General features: G+C 46.4%; 2 protein-coding genes across 2 annotated transcripts; one reads left to right on the top strand and one right to left on the bottom strand.

The window, feature by feature from the left end:
• Positions 1-4,770: 4,770 nt before the first annotated feature.
• LOC123107855 (early nodulin-like protein 1) lies at positions 4,771-5,645 on the top strand. Its single transcript, XM_044529760.1, has 2 exons — positions 4,771-5,055; positions 5,136-5,645. The coding sequence occupies exons 1-2, from the start codon at positions 4,893-4,895 to the stop codon at positions 5,528-5,530; spliced, it is 558 nt and encodes a 185-aa protein (XP_044385695.1). The 5' UTR covers positions 4,771-4,892; the 3' UTR covers positions 5,531-5,645.
• A 625-nt stretch (positions 5,646-6,270) lies between these two features.
• Positions 6,271-12,929, bottom strand: LOC123105087 (uncharacterized protein C630.12). Its single transcript, XM_044527068.1, has 13 exons — positions 12,558-12,929; positions 12,275-12,313; positions 11,980-12,158; positions 11,247-11,382; positions 8,615-8,711; positions 8,367-8,429; positions 8,188-8,288; positions 7,911-7,945; positions 7,489-7,546; positions 7,349-7,423; positions 7,126-7,274; positions 6,764-7,024; positions 6,271-6,654 (listed from the first exon to the last, which is right to left on the bottom strand). The coding sequence occupies exons 1-13, from the start codon at positions 12,693-12,695 to the stop codon at positions 6,408-6,410; spliced, it is 1,578 nt and encodes a 525-aa protein (XP_044383003.1). The 5' UTR covers positions 12,696-12,929; the 3' UTR covers positions 6,271-6,407.
• Between the last annotated feature and the right edge of the window lie 5,965 nt (positions 12,930-18,894).

Genomic DNA, 18,894 nt, shown 5'->3' with positions numbered 1-18,894 from the left:
CTTTTCTTATTCCTCTTCTTTTTTTATCCTCTTCCTCCTCTCATGTTCGACGACCCTCGACCCCCTCTTCTTCTCCCTCTTCTAATTCATTTGTTCATATGAATATACAAACATTTTCATATTTACAATAATTAATATCACCAAAAAAATCTATGAACAGAAAAAAATCCTAATTTTTCTAATCCTAATCTTTTGCATATATACATGAACATAGATATATACACAGAGAACATATGTATACATATATATATATAATCCTAATATTCTTCTCCCTCTTCTAATCCTAATCTTTTGCATATATACATGAACATAGATATATACACAGAGAACATATGTATACATATATATAAAAAACAAGCATATATATATATATGAAAAAAGGCATATATATGAAAAAAATGCTAACTAGGGCGCCGGCCGGACCAGAGGAGGACCGCGGAGTCGGCGGCGAGGATGGCGACGGGGTAGTGGACCGCGGAGTCTTCGCTTGTGTCATTTGCTTATTGCGCCGTAACCATGGATAATCTTCATTGTTTATCAGGATGCTTGGGTCAGCCTTGACATTGAAGGGAGGAATTTCATGAAACTTTTCATAATCTTCAGACATGTCTGTCTTGCCGTCCACTCCCAGGATGTCCCTTTTTCCTGAAAGAACTATGTGGCGCTTTGGCTCATCGTATGATGTATTCGCTTCCTTATCTTTTCTTTTTCTCGGTTTGGTAGACATGTCCTTCACATAGATAACATGTGCCACATCATTGGCTAGGAAGAACGGTTCGTCAGTGTACCCAAGATTTTTCAGATCCACTGTTGTCATTCCGTACTGTGGGTCTACTTGTACCCCGCCGCCTAACAGATTGACCCATTTGCACTTAAACAAAGGGACCTTAAAATCAGGTCCATAGTCAAGTTCCCATATGTCCACTATGTAACCATAATATATGTCCTTTTCGCTCTCGGTTGCTGCATCAAAGCGGACACCGCTGTTTTGGTTGGTGCTCTTTTGATCTTGGGCGATCGTGTAAAATGTATTCCCATTTATCTCGTATCCTTTGTAAGTCAATACAGTTAAAGATGGTCCCCTGGACAACAAGTACAACTCATCACAAACAGTGTTGTCACCTCTGAGACGTGTTTCCAACCAACTGCTGAAAGTCCTGATGTGTTCACATGTAATCCAGTCGTCGCACTGCTCCGGGTGTTTGGAGCGCAGACTGTTCTTGTGTTCATCGACATATGGGGTCACCAAGGTAGAGTTCTGTAGAACTGTGTAGTGTGCTTGAGACCAAGAATATCCGTCCCTGCATATTATTGAGTCTCTTCCAAGAGTGCCTTTTCCAGTCAGTCTCCCCTCATACCGCGATTTAGGGAGACCTATCTTGTTAAGGCCAGGAATGAAGTCAACACAAAACCCGATAACATCCTCTGTTTGATGGCCCATGGAGATGCTTCCTTCTAGCCTAGCGCGGTTACGGACATATTTCTTTAGGACTCCCATGAACCTCTCAAAGGGGAACATATTGTGTAGAAATACGGGCCCCAGGATGACAATCTCGTCGACTAGATGAACTAGGACGTGCGTCATGATATTGAAGAAGGATGGTGGGAACACCAGCTCGAAACTGACAAGACATTGCGCCACATCACTCCTTAGCCTTGGTACGATTTCTGGATCAATCACCTTCTGAGAGATTGCATTGAGGAATGCACATAGCTTCACAATGGCTAATCGGACGTTTTCCAGTAGAATCCCCCTCAATGCAACCGGAAGCAGTTGCGTCATAATCACGTGGCAGTCATGAGACTTTAGGTTCTGAAACTTTTTCTCTGGCATATTTATTATTCCCTTTATATTCGACGAGAAGCCAGTCGTGACCTTCATACTGAGCAGGCATTCAAAGAAGATTTCTTTCTCTTCTTTTGTAAGAGCGTAGCTGGCAGGACCTTTATACTGCTTCGGAGGCATGCCGTCTTTTTCGTGCAAATGTTGCAGGTCCTCTCGTGCCTCAGGTGTATCTTTTGTCTTCCCATACACGCCCAAGAAGCCTAGCAGGTTCACGCAAAGGTTCTTCGTCACGTGCATCACGTCGATTGAGGAGCGGACCTCTAGGTCTTTCCAGTAGGGTAGGTCCCAAAATATAGATTTCTTCTTCCACATGGGTGCGTGTCCCTCAGCGTCATTCGGAACAGCTAGTCCACCGGGACCCTTTCCAAAGATTACGTAGTGTAAATCATTGACCATAGCAAGCACGTGATCACCGGTGCGCATGGCGGGCTTCTTCCGGTGATCTGCCTCGCCTTTGAAATGCTTGCCTTTCTTTCGACATTGATGGTTGGTCGGAAGAAATCAACGATGGCCCGGGTACACATTCTTCCTGCATTTGTCCAGGTATATACTTTCAGTGTCATCTAAACAGTGCGTGCATGCATGTTATCCTTTGTTTGTCTGTCCTGAAAGGTTACTGAGAGCGGGCCAATCGTTGATGGTCACGAACAGCAACGCCTTAAGGTTAAATTCCTCCTGTCTGTGCTCATCCCACGTACGTACACCGTTTCCATTCCACAGCTGTAAAAGTTCTTCAACTAATGGCCTTAGGTACACATCAATTTCGTTGCCGGGTTGCTTAGGGCCTTGGATGAGAACTGGCATCATAATGAACTTCCGCTTCATGCACATCCAAGGAGGAAGGTTATACATACATAGAGTCACGGGCCAGGTGCTGTGATTGCTGCTCTGCTCCCCGAAAGGATTAATGCCATCCGCGCTTAAAGCAAACCATACATTCCTTGGGTCCTTTGCAAACTCATCCCAGTACTTTCTCTCGATTTTTCTCCACTGCGACCCGTCAGCGGGTGCTCTCAACTTCCCATCTTTCTTTTGGTTCTCACTGTGCCATCGCATCAACTTGGCATGCTCTTCGTTTCTGAACAGACGTTTCAACCGTGGTATTATAGGAGCATACCACATCACCTTCGCAGGAACCCTCTTCCTGAGGGGCTCGCCGTCAACATCACCAGGGTCATCTCGTCTGATCTTATACCGCAACGCACCGCATACCGGGCATGCGTTCAGATCCTTGTATGCACCGCGGTAGAGGATGCAGTCATTAGGGCATGCATGTATCTTCTCCACCTCCAATCCTAGAGGGCATACGACCTTCTTTGTTGCGTATGTACTGTCGGGCAATTCGTTATCCTTTGGAAACTTCTTCTTCAATATTTTCAGTAGCTTCTCAAATCCTTTGTCAGCCACAGCATTCTCTGCCTTCCACTGCAGCAATTCCAGTACGGTACCGAGCTTTGTGTTGCCATCTTCGCAATTGGGGTATAACCCTTTTTTGTGATCCTCTAACATGCGATCGAACTTCAGCTTCTCCTTTTGACTAATGCATTGCGTCCTTGCATCGACAATGACCCGGCGGAGATCATCATCATCGGGCACATCGTCTGGTTCCTCTTGATCTTCAGCAGCTTCACCCATGACAGCATCATTGGGCACATCGTCTGGTTCCTCTTGATCTTCACCAGCTCCCCCCGTTGCAGCATCACCGTATTCAGGGGGCACATAGTTGTCATCGTACTCTTCTTCTTCGCCGTCTTCCATCATAACCCCTATTTCTCCGTGCCTCGTCCAAACATTATAGTGTGGCATGAAACCCTTGTAAAGCAGGTGGGAGTGAAGGATTTTCCGGTTAGAGTAAGACCTCGTATTCCCACATTCAGTGCATGAACAACACATAAAACCATTCTGCTTGTTTGCCTCAACCGCATCGAGAAACTCATGCACGCCCTTAATGTACTCGCGGGTGTGTCTGTCACCGTACATCCATCGCCGGTTCATCTGTGCGTGCATTATATAAAATTAAGTGTCCAAATTAATAGAAGTGTACAAATCTCGAGGAAAATGGAGCTTGAAGGTCGAGCTTCGGGAGGAGAAAGCTTAAGTAGTGTGGCTCGGGCATTCCATCGAACACCTCATGTTCATAGGAGGTGAGCTAGAGCACCACAAAGCCCTCTCCCCCTCGGCCAGAAAAAACAGAGCACTGTGCTCTGCTCTTGCGCGAGGGGGTATATATAGGCACCTCATTGGTTCCGGTTGGTGGCATGAACCGGGACTAAAGGGGAGCCTTTGGTCCCGGTTCAAGCCACCAACCGGGACCAATGGTGGTGGGCCAGGAGCGAGGCCCATTGGTCCCGGTTCGTCCCACCAACCGGGACCAAAAGGTCCAGACGAACTGGGACCAATGGCCCACGTGGCCCGGCCGGCCCCCTGGGCTCACGAACCGGGACCAATGCCCACATTGGTCCCGGTTCTACACTGAACCGGGACTAATGGGCTGAGCCGGCCTGGACCATAGCCCTGTTTTCTACTAGTGACCGGTCCCCCTGTTTAAGGACGGATGCGAGAGGAAATTTGTGGGGTTTGAAGATGCCATTACATGTTCATAGTCAAAGCGGTGCTAGCCAGCAGGCACGCAACTGCATTAAATAAACTAATCAAGCCGTGGAGAAACAGTCATATATTTAACCAATAACATCTAAATCGTTTTGTTGTGCAATCTATCTACAACATGGATGATATGTTGTGTAATCAATCAAACGGCGGAGGAATAGCCATATATTCAACCAAAAGCAGTCTATCTTGTGGATAGATCGGCAACCAAAAGCAATCTATCTTGTGGATAGATAGATTGCTTTTGGTTTATATCTGCTAGTATATGATCTTTATGTATGCAGGTGTAGAAGCCACAGAAAGCACGCCACACGCGTCCTCGTTCGACGCATCCCACCCTCCATTTTAAGACAGCAGCCACAGCCACAACCATAACCCATTCTCGCTCCGCTCAGCACGTTTCGTTTGGAGGCCGCTCTCTGAGTCGGAGGAGGGAGTGATGGGCTGCCGGCAGACCGCGCTGTTGCTGGCGGCAGCGCTGGCCGCGTGCGCGGCGACGACGGTGATGGCTGAGCGCAGGGTCTACATCGATTGGATGCCCCGCCATAACTTCTCCGGCTGGGCCAAGCTCAATGGGCCCTTCTACAAGGGCGACTACCTCGGTACGTACAAGGATTCGACGTTTCTTTTCTTTTTCTCCCGTGGTTTCTCCGGCTGACTCAATTCGTGTCATCGTGCCAAGCGTTCTATCACCCGGACAAGAAGTTGGACGTGGTGGAGGTGGACAAACGCGGGTTCGACGTGTGCGACACTGGAAACCCTATCCACCGCTACCCCGGCGGCGGTACTCGCCGCGGCACTACTTTCGTCCTGCTCAGCGAGGCCAAGTTCTACTACTTCACCTGCAGCGTCCGCTATTTCTGCCCTGCCGGGATGCGCCTCGACATCCCGGTCCAGGAAAGGCGGCGCGACGACACGCCCGGCACCGCCATGGTGGAGAGCAGCGCCACCTCACCGGCGCCTGGACCCCGAGGGAACTCGGAGGGCGAGAGAGACGTGCAGGGACGAGGACGAAGCGACGGTGGAGTAGAAGGAACAAAATGGCCAGACATGGAGTCCTCCAGGCCCGGCCCGTAAATTAGGCGTCTCGTTGAGAAGATACTCATACTCATATGGACCAAAGTCAAATGATGTTCTGAAATAAAATAGACCAAATGAAAATAAGAGAACGAATTAAAAGGTGCAAAACGGATCATTTTATGTCGGTAACTCATTTCGTGAGAAAGAACGATAATTTAAGAATGAATATACAAACCATTCCATCAGTGTAACAAGTATAAGATGATACAAGAATAAAATGAGAGTGCACTGGAAATACTTCGACACTTTTAAAACATACATAGTTGAGACTTAAGAGTGCGCATGAAATACTTCAACTCCTTTATTAGAATGGAAATTAACGCCATTTCAGAAGCGTATGTACATAGCTCGCGAGAATGGTGGGCCATATAATTTACAAGATAAGTCCTCTAGAAAAATGATACTACAATGTTCTGTTCGGAAACGATTATTTTCTGAAAGAATCTGTAGCCGCCATGTAAAATGTTGATCTTCCGAACATCCTTGCACAAAATATCTTTCCTATGAACAAGTTGTCTCCCAACCAGAAGGGAATGTCACTACCAAGCAAGACGCCAAGAAACATTCGGTGCATGCAATCGCTGGCAAGGCTGACAAAAAGAAGCATCGGAACGAGTTCAATCCAAACGCTATGTCGCTGGTTGCCGATGGGTAAACCTGAACATGTGAAGCAGACAGAGGCTCTCCTGAATTCGACTTGGTGTGCTGCCATAGGGTTCAGGAACACAACAAAAACATGATGCACAGAGTGGCAATGATCAATTATCTGATGCACATTTCGGTGCTTCATATCGGCTTTGCAAGAGCAGATCCGGCGTATAACAGTCTACTAAATACAGTAGCAATTATAGAGCTAGGCTTTGAGAAGCTACTCTCAACGGTCAACCCAATCCTTAAACAGAAGCATCATATATAGAGGAACATTCAGCACGGCAATAATGGCAACCGACTGAACGACGCGGAACAGCCTCTGGAGGACCGTCCTTATTTTCCATTTGCTCGGGCGAGGCGCCTTCCCTCCATCTTCTGGCGCCGTTTCAGATCCCATCTCAACATGAACAGATGATGAATCAGGTTCAGGTTGGTGCTTTCTCGCAGTTGGCCTTGCCACAACATTTCCTCTGCCATGAATATTAGAGATCTTTCAGTTATTATTAGTAGAAGCACCAGGCAAGTTTCCGTTCAACAAAGTACCTGAAAGCATTAACCAAAACAAAAATACACACATACCGTCCTGTAGTTTTGGAGTCTGAGTTAGTGATGGGGGGCCTTGCCACCGCTTTTTTAACCAGGTGCATGGATCCCTCTGCATCCCAAACCATTTCATATTCGCCATCTTCCGCATCATCTTTTTCTTTGCTTCTTGGAAACAGGTCAGCACCCGCCGAACTCATAAAGCTCACAAATGTGTTCACGTAGGGAAGAGAGCTTAGACCATTTGTTGGCCAAAACATCAGCAGAAGGACGGTAACCACAAACTGAAAGATATACCTGCAGAAACAGCAGACACAAACAAACTTGTCAGACAATTCGGTTGTACATCTCCTGCAATATAAGCAAAAGAATCAGCAGGCGCCTGCTAGAAGCATTACCAGATATAGATATGAGTTTGTTTAGGCAGGAAGCAAAGATTCGTCAGAACCTCCTGACTAGAATCAGTAGAATTTCGGGGCCCAGCAGATAGCAGCATAAAAGATGGATACAGATTTCCCTGCTGCCAACTAATTGTCCCAAGGGTGTGCTGTGGCATTAACAGCACCATTAGATGCAACACATGGAACATGCAGCAACAAGATAACTTAAAAATTTTGTTACCTCCGTTACTGGCCCAAAAGGAGTGGAGTGGACAACTGTGCACTGGTCGTGGTCATGCCCTGAGAGCACAAGAGTCTGAAGACCAGTCAAGATATTTTCAGATGTGACTCAAATCTCCAGAAATTGCAAAAGAAGCTTACCGGCTTCAGCAGCCCTAGCAAAAGATCGGAAGTCTGTTTACTTAGATAATTCTGATACCTGCAGAAAAAACTTACGTTAATTGTATATGGCTTTGCCCTATGTTGACATATGGAGAAACTTCGGTTAGGCAGCGATTTGGACTGGTTTAACCAGAAGTGATTTTCAAGAGAACACATAGGGCAACACTCAACCAAGAAATTTTGAAAGAACTTTGGGTGCACGGCTAATCACATTAGCAAATCTTTTACCAAGAAGAATATCGACAAGGAGTTCCCAGAACAAACTAATACTTGAGAGAGTTCAGTGACATATACCAGACAGAGAGTTCAATGATTCTTAAGTTTACCAGTCAAATTATCACAATGTTTACATGCTATGGTAGTCAAAAGCAGGAAACAACAATACTTGAGGAAGGACATACTTGATTCCTTGGTCCATAGCAGCGCTATATATCCTCTGGAAATGTAAGAGAATAGAATCAATCAGCTAGAAAAATATGTGGTTGGTCGAATTGCTTGCAGAAATTCAAACACAAACGTGTTGCAACTTGCAGAATAAATTAGTGGATAGACTGGGGCGCTGATGCTACATATGACAGACTTACCTTCATTGTATATGAACAAAAAGCATAGGGAAGGTATTGAAAAAATCATTTTTACTTTTAATTAGCAGAGGAAAAACACTTTGAGAGAACATACCTGATTAATAGCAGGTGAAGAACGATGTGGGCCACACGGAGTATTGTCAGGTCGGTACAGGGGAATGTGCGTTAGTAGAATTTTTGGATTTGATTCATTACCTTAAAGAAGATGTAAAAGTAGTCAATTCTCTGATAGTAACTGCAACACTATGCATAATCATCTATTGAGTGCCATACCAGATGATAGCGTTTTGATGAACTCCCAAGAAGAGGATCTTTCTTTGCTCTGTTTGGCTCCTCCTGAACAGATACTAACAGTTTTTTAGCTATACAAAGCAGAAGCATGAAAGGAAACTACACAAAACAAATTACTCTTATTCAAGAACCAAAATCTGGATTCTATTGCGCTACTGATGTAGGATTCCTTTGTAGTGCAGTTCACTGTAGCACATACAATATAAAACTTTGGAGGCGTTGTAGCATACCATCAAGAGTTTGAGCATCAACAACAACAAAGTCCACCTTCCCAGACAAAAAATGGAAGTTTCTTGGTCCAAATTCTTTTTCGTATCGACTGATAACCTGCAAGAAAAGAATAGCAAACTTGTAAGTTGTAGTATACCAACAATTTATGTTCTCATATATTCTATGCAGTCACAGTAATGTTACTATATAAATTTGAGGAAAAACTGTAGGCCCGAGATATAACATATTAATATAGAAACAACATTTACAAGAGACAGAGACCAGGAATGTACAGACAACTATTTACAAGCCAGCAATCTAGGCAAATCAAAGGTTATGAAAGAGAATCAGTGCAGTTTCAAAGAAAATTCATATACTACTACTTAAATCTAAAAGATAAAAAAAAGGGACTTCTTTTTAATAGAGATGAGCCCAAGACTAAGGCTAGGGACATTGTCAAAAGTTTGAGCGTTCCATTGTTTCCAAATGTGCCATGTTTGACATGATGAAAATATCCATGAAGGTCGGTTTGAAAAACGTCCATGGATCATTTTCTACTCAGAATTGTACTTGCCACCCACTATAAGTCAAGCTTATGCTCACAGGCAAGGCTGAAAGGCAATCAAAGAATAGGTGAACTCACGTTTCATGCGTGCCATTGTTGCTAATAGCGCAGAAAGAGTCTTTCAACACGTTGATGTTTCCGTTGGATGAGTACATCTCGGATGTTTAATGAGCACTCAGAAATGTGTTATTGTGAACGATGCAAGAAGTGTCTACAAAAATGTTGATGTTCCTTCAGATGAGGATGTCTCTGGTGTTAGACAATCACTTAAGTCACAAAGAAAAAACGTCCAGCTTCAGAGCACACTTGCATTTTCAGATCATCGCAGGTTAGCGGGTAGGCTGAGTTGCAAAATACATGCGTCTTTGCCAGACTTTCCAATTGGTATTTCTTGAAGCTTGCCAAGCTTCTTCATAACTATATCAGGTGGAAACTCTTGTATACAAAATATGTTTATCTGTAATTTCAGTCAAAACATGTTGTCTGTAAACCTAAATTTGAGAAATAATTCCAAGTCAAACGAGGCAGCCTGAGTGTTTTGAAAAGTATGCTCATAGCATTTCTTGAAGCTCGTCAAGCTACTACATCAGGTCAAATGTATCTATATCAAATATGTTTATCTATGTAGTTCCAGTTATGGATGTGGACAGTAAATCCAAATTTGACAAATAATTGCAAGTTAAAAAAAGCAAAAAATAAAATAAAATGCACATGCCTTTAAGTAACTATACAATAAAGACACTAAGAGCAGAGAGGACAAACATGAATAGGGTGCAATGGCATGTTATGAACACCCATTCAACAAGACCAGAAACCCACCAAGAGCAAGTACTAAAAAATGATGATCCAATACAAGAAGCTCACAACACTTAGCAAAAAAAAAATTTACTGATCATTGGCTATGTCCTTGATGAGAGTGCAAATTCATGCCAAAAATCACTGAGAGCAAGAGGTTGCACCATGTCTGAGGGTGTGGGTAACCAAAAAATGAGGAACAGTGTGAAAATAATCTTCATCTTGAGGTGGGCTAGCTTTATCTAGAGGTTGATAACTGATATGTCAGTGCACGGCCATAAACTTCTTACAGGACCATCCGGTAAAAGAACATCATAACCATGCAACGATAAACTGAGTACATTACACAAAATCACAATGTTGTGGATACTTGTAATCACACACATGCACCGTGAAATAGCTAAAATTCTTCACGGTTGCATGATTATTTTCCTTGTTCAAAGCAGCGATCTAAGACTCTCTATTAAAGCTGTTGTTTATGCTCTGTAGCACTGTCACCAAAATACAAATCTGCATATATCTCCAAAAGTAAAAAACAAACAACATGGACTTACTTTGCCAATCCCCGATACAAAACAGATTCAATACATGATTGGTTTAATTTATTTCCGTTGTGTACTACGGCTAGGGAGAGGCTCTCATCCCTGGAGGGGAGATAGAATAACTATTCTTCTAATTCTTGCTTGCTTTATTCCTCATTTATGGGGTCCTCCTTATGTAGGGGGCTAGCAATCCAATCTAAGTAACAAATCATAGATCTTATCTCCAATTAGATTAAGGCCAGAGCTAAGAGATACCTTCCTAGTTTTACAGATAGACTACCTAACATGGAGATTGGGGATCGCATCCCATAAATGGAAGCTTCCATGGTGGGGCATGTACTTCCGTACATAACATCACACCCCTCCTTGGCATGCAGCTCATCCTTGAGCTGCTAGCGGGTGGCCACTACAGCCCAAGGAAGCACCAAACTGAAGATAATATATGACGTAGCTGCACCCCGTAGTAAAGACAATTAAGTGGACTACGAGATGGGAAAGAGGGCATCCCTCAATAATTTTAGGACATATGCAGCGCATCAAAACTTCCATTCAGCAGCTTGGGGAAAAAGGTTGGAATTCTCGCGTTAGAGAATTGAATCCGCGAACAAGGCAAAGAATTATTAGCTGGCGATGGCAAGCAACTCATCCGTGGAAACAATATTTTCATAAAGGGAACAATCACTCGAGATTTGAGAAAAATGTAAATATACAAATGGAAGTCACGAGAAGTAGTCAATGATAGTCAATCACCTCAGGATGAACTGAGTGAAATGCTGAGTAACCGATATCATGATTTCCTGAAAGATAGTAGATTGGGACATGGGGACTTGTCCTCTGTTCGCTCATGCTGAATATATGCTTAAATCGGAATAGAGAATCCTGCCACCTGGAAAGTTTTCAACATAAATTAGGAAATAAATAAATAAATAAAGTGGAACCTTTTTTTTGCGGGTAGATAAAGTGGAACCTAGAACCCTTTGATGATTTTGTGGGAGATATGGCATAACTTGTAAACCACAATGGCAACATTGTCCCAAACAAGTTAGGGTAGGCTAGAGGTGAAACCCATAAGATCTCGCAACCAACTCATGGTTCTCTTCAATCGGTGCTACCCCAACTCTATCTCGTATGTCATCATTCCGGCAAGGTAAAGTGGTAAAAACAATGAATCTGAATGCAGAGAACGAGGACTGGAAGTTTCTATTTATTCATTTATGAGACACTTGAGATGAAATATGATTATCACAGATATAGGACAATTAAGGTGTCTTGGAAATTATTTTCCCTGTTGATATATCTTATTGCATATTCAGTCATACCAGTTCATATAACACCATCATTCTCTAAAGCACATACAAACAAACAATTGTGGTTTCTAACCAACAAGGTACGGAGCGACCAGCTGGCATCAGATGGAATGTTGAAAAAGCAAACTTGTTGCAACATTTAAAAGGCAAAAAAGAATTCAGCACCCGTGCCTTACTCTTCATCCAATATATGTGCGCCCCCATCAAAATAGTCACCGAGAAATAAGACGACATCAGGCTTGAACGGCAATATCACAGACTGGAAGGATCTTCTCATGTTCAAATCTGTGAAGAACTCTGCAGCTTGCAGTGCAACTGAGCTTCGTGGTAGACCAAGGGAGGTGCTGTCCATAAGCTACAAGGGAAAACCTTTCAGAAGGGAGCAACATATACTGGAAGATATTTTGTACTATGTACTACTTTGGGTTTATCGGCACAATTACATGATGTAATGTTAGAAGGGAAACTGACCTGTGGATCAGCAATGACGGCAACCTTGACATGGTTACTCTGCACAATAAACGGAATACGATAATAAGGTAAAGCTGCAAACTTGGGCTAGTGTCAAATAATGAGCAGTAGAAATGGAAGTTTCACTGCCTAGCATGACTTGGGCGAGATGAAGGTCGAATTAGCATTTTGGTCAGGATTGGGAGGGCTCCAAGCTGCTAGAGATGCTTTTACCCCGTCCCAATCCAGACTCTCAAAAAAGCAACTGAATGTCCAGACCCAATCGACGGCATTTATTACTGACCGGCGATGGGGAGGAAGAGGATGCGGATGGCCAGGAGCAGGAGAGGTGGGCGGCCCAGTAGGCGCCCATCTCGCCGTAGAGCAGCGCGGCTACCCACGCCGCGCACAGCAGCAGAGTCAGCCGCGTCGCGCTCTGCATCGTCCCCCGGCGAGGTGGCTTACTGCACCCCGGCCCACGGGAGGGAGGAGCAGCGCCGGTGCAGTCGAGATCTAAGGCTCCACCCTCCGGCTCTGTGAGACCCCAGCAGGGATCTCGCGGTAGCAATTGGCGATTCTAGGGTTCTAGAGAGGAATTGGGGTGACTTGGAGAACAGAGAGAATACTTGCGATGCGGAGGTCAACTCGTTCGATAATTGTGCCGATGTCACGCTGGTTTTGAGAAAATCACACCAATAACCTTTTTTATTCGGAAAAAGTAGTCCTTCAACTTACTGACGTGCAGTACACTGTAAGAGCAACTCTAACAGGACCCATTTTGCTCCATCATGTCTGTTTTTATCTGTCTCTTGCAGATCCGGTAAACCGCCATCCTACAAATTTTATTTACGGTATTCCACATATTAAATAAATAAAATTTACGGGATGACAAACGGATCAACAAAATACATCTAGTAAACAGCGTCCAAGTTCTTACTTGATTTTTAAACTAATAGTTCACGCCAACATAGTTCATGCGAGCAAATTAAACATACTTCCACACATATCACGCCACTTGCTAGATAGTTCAAAGTTAAACTTAAACTAGACTAGATATCAAACTTAAACTAGATCGCCGGAGTTCTACTCGTCTTCACCGGAGCCGGAGCCTAACTTGCCCATGCCGAGGTGGTGCACTACAAGGGAGTTGCAGAGCACGTATGCGAGGTCGTACTCCTCCCGGTTCGTCGACACCCGCACCGCTGGGCTTCGTCCCCGGGGGCGGCTGCCTCCTTTGCTTTGAACCAAGCGCGCTCGGCCGCTCGGCGACGCTGCAGCGCCGGATCAAAGATGCGGTGAAGACGATCAAAGTTCGTCCACGATCAAAGTTCGTCCTCGAGGACTATGACGCCGCCCTCGTCGGGCCGCGGGGATCTCTTCGAGGGCGAGGCGTGGCGCTGGCGCTGGCGCTCCAGCTGGACGTAGTCGCCCCGCGCCCATTTGAGGGCGGCCTCCTTGTCGGCGACCATGTCGTCGTGCTCCTTTGTAACGCCCCGAGACCGATGTGCCGGGTGTCCTCCAGTTATTCGTTGTTGTTGCCTTGTCATTGCTTGCGTGTCATGCATTCCATATCATGTTATCATGTGCATTTCATTTGCATACATGTTCGTCTCATGCATCCGAACATTTTCCCCGTTGTCCGTTTTGTAATCCGGCGCTCCTATGTCACCCGGTGCCCCTTTCTACCTCTTTTCATGTGCGGGTGTTAAACGTTCTCGGATTAGACCGGGACTTGTCATGTGGCCTTGGTTTACTGCCGATAGACCGCCTGTCAAGTTTCGTGCCATTTGGACTTCGTTTGATACTCCAACGGTTAACCGAGGGACCGATAAAGCCTCGTTTGTGTTGCAGCCCAACACCCTTCCAATTTGGCCCAAAACCCACCAAAAACATTTCCATCATCTAGAGCGTTCGATCACGATCGCGTGGCCGTAAACCGCACCTCATTTGGAGCTTCCTAGCTCCCTCTACCTCTATAAATAGACCCCTTCATTTTCGTTTTCGGATCTTTTTCCCGAAACCCTAAAACTCCTCCCTCAGCGCCGCCGGACATGTCCGTCCCGCCGCTGGACGTGTCCGCCGCCGCCGCCACATCGCTCCAGCCAATCGGGAGCCGCCACCTCAGCACCCCCCCCTCCTCCACTCGCGCGCCGCCATGTGTCGCCGCCGCCTCCCACCGCCGCGTGGCCCACGGGGCCCAGATCCGGCCCTCGCGGGCCCGGCCACCGCCGCCGCCGCCCGAGGCGTTCGTCCCCGCGCCTCCTCGTCGCCGCGCTCGCCGCCGTTCGTCACCGGCCGAGCGCCGCCGCCGGTTCGCCCCGCCGCCTCGTTGCCGGTCTTCAACGCCCCGCCGCCTGCGAGCCCGCGCCCCGCGCGCACGCTCCCCTCCTCCGCCGCCGCCTCGCTGGTCCCACACCACCGCGGCACCCTCTCCGCCCGGCCACCGGCGCCCTTGCCGGACCCCGCCGCCGCGACGCCATGGTCGCCGCCCTGCCGACCTCCTTCGCCGGCCTCGCCCGAAATCGGCCTAATCCGGCGCCAAGGTGGCCGGATCCGCGTGCCTCCGCCCTGCCGTGCCCGTTCATCTCCGGCCAGCCTCCTGCCATGGCCGCCATGCCTCGCCGTCGCCGGAGCACCGGCGTGCGCTGCCGCCGCCGTGCGGGATCGGGAGGAGCCCGATCCGCACCTCCCTGCTCGCTCAACCGCGTGGGCCGGCCCACCTCCTCCAGCCGGCCTCTCTCCGCGCCTGGGCCGAAGCCCGTGTGGTGAGCCCTCCTCTAATTTCCGCCCGTGCGAGTTATAGCTATCCTGCGCCCATCCGATTTTCTTCCAAGTCCCAGTTTCCAGTAATTTTATGCAATCTTCATCATGTCATAAACTCTGTATCCGTAGCTCCGATTTGTGCGTGTAGCATATCAAAATGTTCGACTCGACGAGTACATCATTTCCTCTCTTTGCATCATTTTCATTTGAGCTCATCTTGATGCCCGAAATGCTATTGGAAGAGGGCTATGTGATGAATTTGTCAGATCTGTTTCAGCAAATGGCATTTTGTCATTTTTGCCATGATTAATGTGTGCAAGCTATGATCCTGAGCTCTACATGTGTTGTGTTATATGCCATGCCATCTTTAAAGAGGTGCTTGCCATGTATTTTTGTGATCTATGTGGTGACTAGCACAAGATTGCAAAGTAGCGTAATCGGTAATGCTGATTTCAGGGACTTAGAATTTCACCAAGTCATTGTCCTGTTTTTGTCTTTATGCCATATGTTCATATTGTTTCCTAGTGATCCGTGCCTCTTTTCAGGATGATCAGTAAGGATGTTTTGTTAACATTGTGGTGCTCTATCCATCAATATCTTTGTTTGCAATTATGGAGCACCCTGGCTTGAGTCAATCGAGCTCTACTTTTGCTATAAAATGATCCTGGCAGATTGTTGACATGTTTAGCGATTTTGCCGAGGATGTTGCTATTGATCTGTGCATGCTATGTTATTGTTCTTGCCATGTCTAGCTTCTATGCCATGTCTTTTTGATGGGTGTATGCTTAGTTTTTCATGCCATGCTCTGTAGTGAGTGCATCGAGCTCGTAAACATGCCTACTCGTTAACTGTTTTGCATGCTCCAGTTTTTCACTAAGTCTGAATCTATTTATATTTTTGCTATGTTCACATGCTTGCAATTGTATTTTTCTGATCCCTTTTGGCTCAAGGTCACTAAGGGACTTTTGTTAAGTGCTTTGAGTAGCTTCATGCCATGCCTTGCTTTGCCATGATATGTTCCTGTAGCATGTAGTTTTCATGCTCTAAAGATTGCTTCCTCATGATAAATTCCAGACTTGTGTTAATTTCACTAAGTCTGAAACCCGTTATCATTTGCTCTTTTGCCATGCTTGTTTGAACCTGTTAATGGATGAATTAGCCATAGCTCAGTGTTCATCTTTTGTCAAGCTTCATGAGTGGATCCCTACCATGTATTTTGTTGCCATGTTTGAGTGTTGTAGCATATTTATCTTGATGCATTTAGTTGGTCACTTGCTGATTATCGCAGACCGGTGCCATATTTGTTTTGCTTGCCATTTCCAAACTGTGCATCCGATTCCGGTGATCTTTATATCGATTTCAACCAAAATCATCTCACCTTTCCAGTGGCACCCTTGCATTTCCAAGTTGAGGTCAGTTTCAATCATTCCTTTCCAAATCATGCATATGCATCACATACCGCATCCCGCATATCATACCATGTTCGTGTGTTGGTTGTTTACTATGTTGTGTGCTTCTTTCCGGTGTTGCTTCTTCGGGTTGGTTCCGATAACATCGCGTTTGTGAGGACCCGTTCGACTACGTCCGTTTGTCTTCTTCATGGACTCGTTCTTCTTCCTTGCGGGATTTCAGGCAAGATGACCATACCCTCGAAATCACTTCTATCTTTGCTTGCTAGTTGCTCGCTCTTTTGCTATGCCTATGCTGCGATACCTACCACTTGCTTATCATGCCTCCCATATTGTTAAGCCAAGCCTCTAACACACCTTGTCCTAGCAAACCGTTGTTTGGCTATGTTACCGCTTTGCTCAGCCCCTCTTATAGCGTTGTTAGTTGCAGGTGAAGATCAGAGCTTGTTCCATGTTGGAATATGGATATTTTGTTGGGATATCACAATATCTCTTATTTAATTAATGCATCTATATACTTGGTAAAGGGTGGACGGCTCGGCCTTATGCCTGGTGTTTTGTTCCACTCTTGCCGTCCTAGTTTCCGTCATATCGGTGTTATGTTCCCGGATTTTGCGTTCCTTACGCGGTTGGGTTATAATGGGAACCCCTTGACAGTTCGCCTTGAATAAAACTCCTCCAGCAATGCCCAACATTGGTTTTACCATTCGCCACCTAGCCTCTTTTTCCCTTGGGAGTCGCGCTCTCGAGGGTCATCATTATTTTACCCCCCCGGGCCAGTGCTCCTCTGAGTGTTGGTCCAAACTAGAGCCATGTGCAGCGCCCCCTCGGGGAAACTTGAGGTTTGGTTTTAGTTGTATGGAGCGCTCATCTGAGTGTGCCCTGAGAACGAGATATGTGCAGCTCCTATCGGGATTTGTCGGCACATTCGGGCGGTGTTGCTGGACTTGTTTTACCATTGTCGAGGATGTCTTGTAACCGGGATTCCGAGTTTGATCGGGTCTTCCCGCTAGAAGGAATATCCTTTGTTGACTGTGAGAGCTTGTGATGGGCTAAGTTGGGACACCCCTGCAGGGATTTGAACTTTCGAAAGCCATGCCCGCGGTTATGAGAAGATGGGAATTTGTTAATGTCCGGTTGTAGAAAACCTGAAGTTGATCTTAATTAAAATACATCAACCGCATGTGTAACCGTGATGGTCTCTTTCCGGCGGAGTCCGGGAAGTGAACACGGTGTTGGAGTAATGCTTGACGTAAGTTGTTCTAGGATCACTTCTTGATCATAGTTTCTCGACCGTGCTTTGCCTTCTCTTCTCGCTCTCATTTGCGTATGTTAGCCACCATATATGCTAGTCACTTGCTGCAGCTCCACATCATACTTTTACCCTTCCTGTAAGCTTAAATAGTCTTGATCGCGAGGGTGTGAGATTGCTAAGTCCCCGTGACTCAAAGATACTTCCAAAACCAGCTTGCAGGTGCCGTTGAACCGTGCAGGTGACGCAATCAAGCTCAAGGAGGAGCTCGATGAAGATTGTGTTCTTTATGTTGTTCCGTTTTCCCGTTGATCAGTAGTGGAGCCCAGTTGGGGTCGATCGGGGTCTATGTAGCATTTGGGGTAGTCTTCTTTTATTTTGGTTCCGTAGTCAGACCTTGATTGTATCTGGATGATGTAATGCTTTATTCATGTAATTGTGTGAAGTGGCGATTGTAAGCCAACTATGTATCTCTTTCCCTTATGTATTACATGGGTTGTGTGAAGATTACCTCACTTGCGACATTGCTTTCAATGCGGTTATGTCTCTAAGTCATGCTTCGACACATGGGAGATATAGCCGCATCGAGGGCGTTACATTCTTGACGGCAACGAGCCCCGGTTCAGGCTTCGGCTTGACGAGGCGGGAAGGGGGAGGACAGGGGCCAAAGCGGGTGTGTCGCCCGAGCGGCGTCTCCACGGGCTCGGCCTTGACCTGGGCGAGCGCCGGCGACCCGGAGGAACGGGAGGAGGAGAAGGAGCCGCTCGCCATGCTCCTCGGCAACCAAGAAGAGTTGTCGCTCCGGCGAGGGACCGGGGCCGGGCCCGCTAGGTGCTGGAGGACGGCATGGAGCGTGCGTCTGGGGACACTGCACCACAGGAGGTGCCCGTCAGTGTTGTAACGGCCCCTCACTGGCGCGTTGTTGGTAGTGGTGAGTGAGGGAGTCCTGGACTAAGGGGTCCTCGGGTGTCCGATCTATTGGATATGGGCCAGACTGATAGGTTGTGAAGATACAAAGACCGAAGACTCTACCTGTGTCCGGATAGGACTCTCCTTGGCGTGGAAGGCAAGCTTGGTGATCAACTATGAAGATTCCTTTCTCTGTAACCGACCTTGTGTAACCCTAGATCCCTCACGTGTCTATATAAACCAGAGGGCTAGGTCCGTAGATAGACCCCGAATAATCATAGCCAGGCTAGACTTTTAGGGTGTAGCCA

The sequence above is a fragment of the Triticum aestivum genome, chromosome 5A (assembly GCF_018294505.1).
Source record: "Triticum aestivum cultivar Chinese Spring chromosome 5A, IWGSC CS RefSeq v2.1, whole genome shotgun sequence".
NCBI lineage: Eukaryota > Viridiplantae > Streptophyta > Magnoliopsida > Poales > Poaceae > Triticum > Triticum aestivum.
Note: the sequence above shows the minus strand (reverse complement) of the source record. Positions and strands in the feature narration are given on the sequence as shown.

Bases quoted from the DNA above. Each gene is read 5' to 3' on its own strand.
- LOC123105087 (XM_044527068.1), bottom strand. From the start codon at position 12,695: ATGCAGAGCGCGACGCGGCTGACTCTGCTGCTGTGCGCGGCGTGGGTA. The intron at 11,383-11,979 runs GTAAGGCACGGG...AAAACTTTCCAG, and splicing joins GCACATATATTGGATGAAGA to GTGGCAGGATTCTCTATTCC. The intron at 7,424-7,488 runs GTAAGCTTCTTT...ACTGGTCTTCAG, and splicing joins TGCTAGGGCTGCTGAAGCCG to ACTCTTGTGCTCTCAGGGCA.
- LOC123107855 (XM_044529760.1), top strand. From the start codon at position 4,893: ATGGGCTGCCGGCAGACCGCGCTGTTGCTGGCGGCAGCGCTGGCCGCG. The intron at 5,056-5,135 runs GTACGTACAAGG...CATCGTGCCAAG, and splicing joins CTACAAGGGCGACTACCTCG to CGTTCTATCACCCGGACAAG.